Raw genomic sequence first — 5,391 nt, 5'->3', positions numbered from 1 at the left:
TTATTATTATTATTAAGGAAATAAAGTGTGGAAGGATCACAGGAAATACCTGCAATAAAAAGAATAATCGTTAACATTGGCAACTGCCACTAGGAAGGCATATACTCCACATACTACTGATAAAAACTGTAGGAACCTGTTGGTGGTTCCCATAACCACCACTGATGTGTTAATTCCCACAACATCAAAAATAAAGAACTAGTTCCATGAGCTGTCAATAATACTCTGAAGGTAACCTATTCATCAGCACCAGAATCCCACTGATTTTCTTCCACATGTTCACAATATTTTGCCATCAGTCATCTATCGGATTCTACAACTGTGTGGGAGTGTCAGGCTAACAAAAACCAAAACTGGGCATTGACATTAATGGTAGTTTACTGATGTTTCCCCTGCAAATCTTGCATTTTCTGATAATAAAATTTTGCACAGAGGTTGGATTTCAAAAGGCTAATTGTATGTTCTATCTGAAATCTTATAATTACAGTACTTCTATGAAAAAAGATGTCTAGTAACATAAATTGCTTCTGCATCGGTTCCACAAACAAGACAAGGACCTAAAACATCCAAACTGTTCACAGACAGAGACCTACTGGGAAGCAAGCTTGTGATTTCAATTCGGTCTTTTGCAGGATCAGTGCTGAGCCAGGAGCTAATGACAGACTGGTGAACGTTAGCTTGGTTACTAATGCTGTGAGACAAAAAAGTACTGCTTCTTCCTCCTGGGAGAAAAAAAGGAAGAAATCTTTCAAGATGATTTTTATATTAGTAAACATCCAAACTTCTACGGATATTTAGAAAGGTGATGATATCAATCTGTTTAATTCTCGGAATAATAGGCTAATAATTCCATTATTATATATCACCACTTTTGACCAAAGGCTTATTCGGTGATATTAAATACTGAAATTTCCATGGGATACTCTGGATCCCAAACTTGAAGTCTTCAGGCAAAGCAGATGATTTCAACTGACTGTCTTTCTGTTCATCTTTTAATGGAAAGTCTCAGAAACGTAGCAAAATGGCCAGCAGACAAGTTGAATAAAGAAAGACATTATTTCCAGCTTACTTTCCTCTCAACTTGGTTTCATATCAAATAAGTACAAATTTAACTCACTCAACAAATGACTGAGTACCTACTATGCACCAGGCTCTGTGCTAAGTGCTCTGTGCCAAGTCCTTATGTCTTGAAGCTTAAAGATTAGTACATTTAAAATCTTGCTGATCCTTTAAAATATGGCTGAACTTCCTTTTCTAAGAGAACTTTGAAGACAACCTCTACTTCACGTTTTTCTCTTTCCTCGAACCCTCAGCACTTGTATGTACCATTAATTTACTACTTTATAACAATTCTTATATCCTAATTGAACTTTCCATGCCTCTGTCCATGACTATGAATGTCTTAAGAGCAGGATGCACATTTTATATCTGTTTTACTTTTTCACAGTGTCTAATACTGTGCCTTGCAATAGTAGACACAGAATAAAGTTTTATTTCCAGTCTAACCAAGGTTCCTTAAAAGTAAATTTGCAAGTTCAAGACTGTGTGGTTAGGGGAGGAAGGAAGTTAAAAACCAAGTACATACTTAGTTAATCCTTAGATGAAACTGTTTGTTTCTCTGTAGATGAAGTTAGCATAGACATGCATGCATGCTCCACACATGCTCTTCACTCCAGAATTTTTCTGGAGAATTTTTAGAATTTTTTTCCCCTTAGTTTTTCTCTTTATCTTTTACTGCCCCTACATTTTACATTGCTCTTGCACACTGTAAAGATTAACACATTATTCAAGCCACTGTGATAAGACTCCTTCCTCATCTCCTTGTTTCTACTTTTCTCCCCCCTCTCCCATAAAGTCCTTATCATGGGCTACAAAGTCCCAGGGCTCCTCAGCCACCAGTCCTTATCTCCCACCACTATACCCTGCTGGCTGAGCTGCAACCGTGGTATCCTTGCTGTTCTCTGCCTGTCTCAGGTCCTCAGCATTTGCTGTTTCCTCCGCCTGGAATGCTTTCATGTCACTTACACCTTCACTTCTCTTAAGTCTCTGCTCAAATGTTCCTTCTGCCAAGTGGCTTCTTCTTACGACTCTCTAACTAGAGTAGCTCCCGTCACCCCTGTCTTTATTGTTTTTCCTCCTACTCTTGTGTATTCTTCTTCATGGTAATTAGCAGTGTATTTGGCCACATTATTTTCCTTTTTCTTTTCTTTTTTTGAGACAGAGTCTCACTCTGTTGCCCAGGCTGGAGTGCAGTGGCACGATCTTGACTCACTGCAACATCTAACTCCCAGATTCAAGCAATTCACCTGCCTCAGCCTCCCAATTAGCTGGGATTACAGGCATCCACCACCATGCCTAGCTAATTTTTGTATTTTTAATAGAGACAGGGTTTCACCACGTTGGACCAGGCTGGTCTTGAACTCCTGGCCTCAGGTGATCTGCCCACCTTGGCCTCCCAAATTGCTGAGATTACAGGCGTTAGCCACTGCGCCCGGCCTCGTTTTTCTTTTCAGTCTCCTTTCCACTTTTCTGTGCTCTGCTATATACTGTAGGGGGTGGAAGTCAGCAAACTCCACTTTCCAGGCTGCTTTGGCATCTGCCATCCAGATGGGCCTTGCCAATAGCAGGTATTCATGGTGGGTGACTGGAAGACAAGAGGAGAGAAGCAGCTCCTTCCTGCTCCAGGTTTCTGGCAACAACACTGGTGGTAGTTCCAGCCTGGTTGAGGGAGTGCCTTTTCTGCTGATTCAGAACAAACTTTTACAGCATTTTCAACAATGCAATAGCAGGGGTACTAACAATTATTATTTCTGGGTGCTCCCTTTTTTTCCTATTTGTTCTCCCAACCCCCCTCCTATTACCTTTTGTTTTCCCAGCCCTTCTAACACATGTGAGACCAATTCCCTCTACATCGAAGGTAGTTTCTGACATTCTGATTGGACTCTTACTGATACATTATCTATTTTTTAACTGTCTACTAGAATATTTGCTCTATGCATGTTGACATTTCGTTCTGCTCACTGTTATATGCCCTAACACCTAGAAGAATGCCTACATGATAGGCATTCAGTAAATATTTCTGAGTGAATGAATAAGCAAAAGAACTATGGAACCACAGACAAACCCTCAAAAACAGGAATCTTAGAAAATGCAAAAACTAGTTTTTGGCTGACCATAACCTACCACTGACTATAATGAGGAAAAGCAGGCCTTTTTTTTTTTTCTTTTTTTTTTTTTTTTGAGACGGAGTTTTACTCTTGCTATCCAGGCTGGAGTGCAATGGTACGATCTCGGCTCACTGCAACCTCCATCTCCCGGGTAAAAGTGATTCTCCTGCCTCAGCCTCCTGAGTAGCTAGGATTATAGGTATGCGCCACCACACCCGGCTAATTTTGTATTTTTAGTAGAGACGAGGTTTCTCCGTGTTGGTCAGGCTGGTCTCGAACTCCCGACCTCAGATGACCCACCCGCCTCGGCCTCCCAAAGTGTTGGGATTACAGGCGTGAGCCACCACACCCGGCCCAACTTGAGAAAAAACCAGTACCCTCAGTTAAATCAAATATCAACTTTTTTCTTGCCATTCACATAAACTTGGCAATGCAATATAAAAGATTTGCCTGTGTCTATGCTATGGCATGAGGGTCTAGGTTAATGGCACTCACAAAGAAGAACCTTGGCTGTCTCAAGTGAGCCAGCTTACAGCATTTCTAGCCATCAGCCATACAGTAGTAAGTAACTTGACAGTCAGATTTCAAGCCCTGTGATACTCAAATTTACTCTGAGGCAAGAGAATAAAAATGTTTTGCCATTAAGTAAAAACTACAAGGATGTCTAATTTGGTATTTAAAAGTATAATAAGGCTGGGTACAGCAGCTCATGCTTATAACAGCAGCACCTCGGGAGGCCGAGGCAGGAGGATCGCTTGACCTCAGGAGTTCAAGACACGCCTGGGTAGAATAGTGAGAGCTCGTCTGTACAAAAAAAATTTTTTTTAAATTAGCTGGTTGTGGTTGTAAGAACCTCTGCTCTCAGTTATTTGGGAGGCTGGGGCAGGAGGATTACTTGAGTCCAGGAGGGCGAGGATGTAGCAAGCTGTGATCATGCCACTGCAGTCCAGCCTGCATGTCAGAGTGAGACACTGTCTCAAACAAAACAAAACAAAACAAAATTAAAGTATGATAAAATTACACATAACAGGCTGGGCACAGTGGCTTATCCCTGTAATCCCAGCACTTTGGGGAGGCTGAGGTGGCAGATCACTTAAGGCCAGGAGTTCGAAACCAGCCTGGCCAACACGGCAAAACCCCATCTCTACTAAAAATACAAAAAAATTAGCCAGGTGTGGTGGCACACACCTGTAATCCCAGCTACTAGGGAAGCTGAGGCACAAGAAAAGCTTGAACCCGAGAGGCAGAGGTTGCACTGAGCCAAGATTGCACCATTGCACTCTAGCCTGGATGACTAAGACTCTGTATCCACAAAAAAAAAAGAAAAAAAAAAAAGAAAAAGGCCAAACATGGTGGCTCACTCCTGTAATCCCAGCACTTTGGGAGGCTGAGGCAGGCGGATCATTTGAGATCAGGAGTTCGAGACCAGCCTGGCCAACATGGTGAAACCCCATCTATACTAAAAATACAAAAAAAAAATTAGCCAGGCATGGTGGTGCATGACTGTAGTCCCCGCTTCTCTCGAGGCACAAGAATCACTTGAACCCCGGAGGTGGAGGTTGCAGTGAACTGAGATCGTGCCACTGCATTCCAGCCTGGGTGACAGAGTGAGACTCTGTCTTTAAAAAAAAAAAAGAGAGAGATTACACGTAAGAGTATTCATTAAAAAATTTTACCTTGGTGAAAGAGTGACGATTTTTCAGGTACATCTGTGGAAGCATCCCAGTGCCAGAGGGATCCATCTTCAGAGCAGGTAAACAGATGATCTGGGTTGGACGGGTGAAAGTGAACTTCCCACACTAAGAGACAAGAATCAAGAAGCTCATTCCTGTGCAGATTCGCTGAACAAACAACATTAAACCCCCATCTCTAGGCACCATCTTCCATTATCCTCCATGGCATACCTTCAAGCTTCAAGTCTATCATAAAAATTAAAGGTTTCAGAATTAAAGAAAAGACACAACATAACTTTCCAATGGCTATAACATGTAGAAAGGAAAAAGAACACTTTGGGAGGCTAAGGCGGGTGGATCAGCTAAGGTCAAGACCAGCCTGGGCAACATGGTGAAATACCATCTCTACTAAAAATACAAAAGTTAGCCAGGCGTGGTGGTGCATGCTTGTAGTCCCAGCTACTTAGGAGGCTGAGATAGGAAAATCACTTGAACCTGGGAGGTGGAGGTTGCGCGAGCTCGCACCACTGCACTCCAGCCTCGGTGACAAA

At 42.2% G+C, this 5,391-nt stretch overlaps 1 protein-coding gene across 1 annotated transcript in view; it reads right to left on the bottom strand.

Moving 5' to 3' along the window:
* Positions 1–287: 287 nt before the first annotated feature.
* NUP43 (nucleoporin 43kDa) overlaps positions 288–5,391 on the bottom strand; it is a 20,389-nt gene continuing 15,285 nt past the window's right edge. The window contains exons 7-8 of the mRNA XM_011947376.1: positions 4,844–4,966; positions 288–722 (exon numbers count right to left, since the gene is read on the bottom strand). Coding sequence (XP_011802766.1) covers positions 493–722; positions 4,844–4,966 — 353 coding nt within the window. The 3' untranslated portion in view covers positions 288–492. The remainder of the gene's footprint in view (positions 723–4,843; positions 4,967–5,391) is intronic.

Source organism: Colobus angolensis, unplaced genomic scaffold (assembly GCF_000951035.1).
Source record: "Colobus angolensis palliatus isolate OR3802 unplaced genomic scaffold, Cang.pa_1.0 Scaffold263, whole genome shotgun sequence".
Lineage (NCBI taxonomy): Eukaryota > Metazoa > Chordata > Mammalia > Primates > Cercopithecidae > Colobus > Colobus angolensis.
The sequence above is the reverse complement of the archived record's forward strand: the minus strand, read 5'-3'. Positions and strand labels throughout refer to the sequence as shown.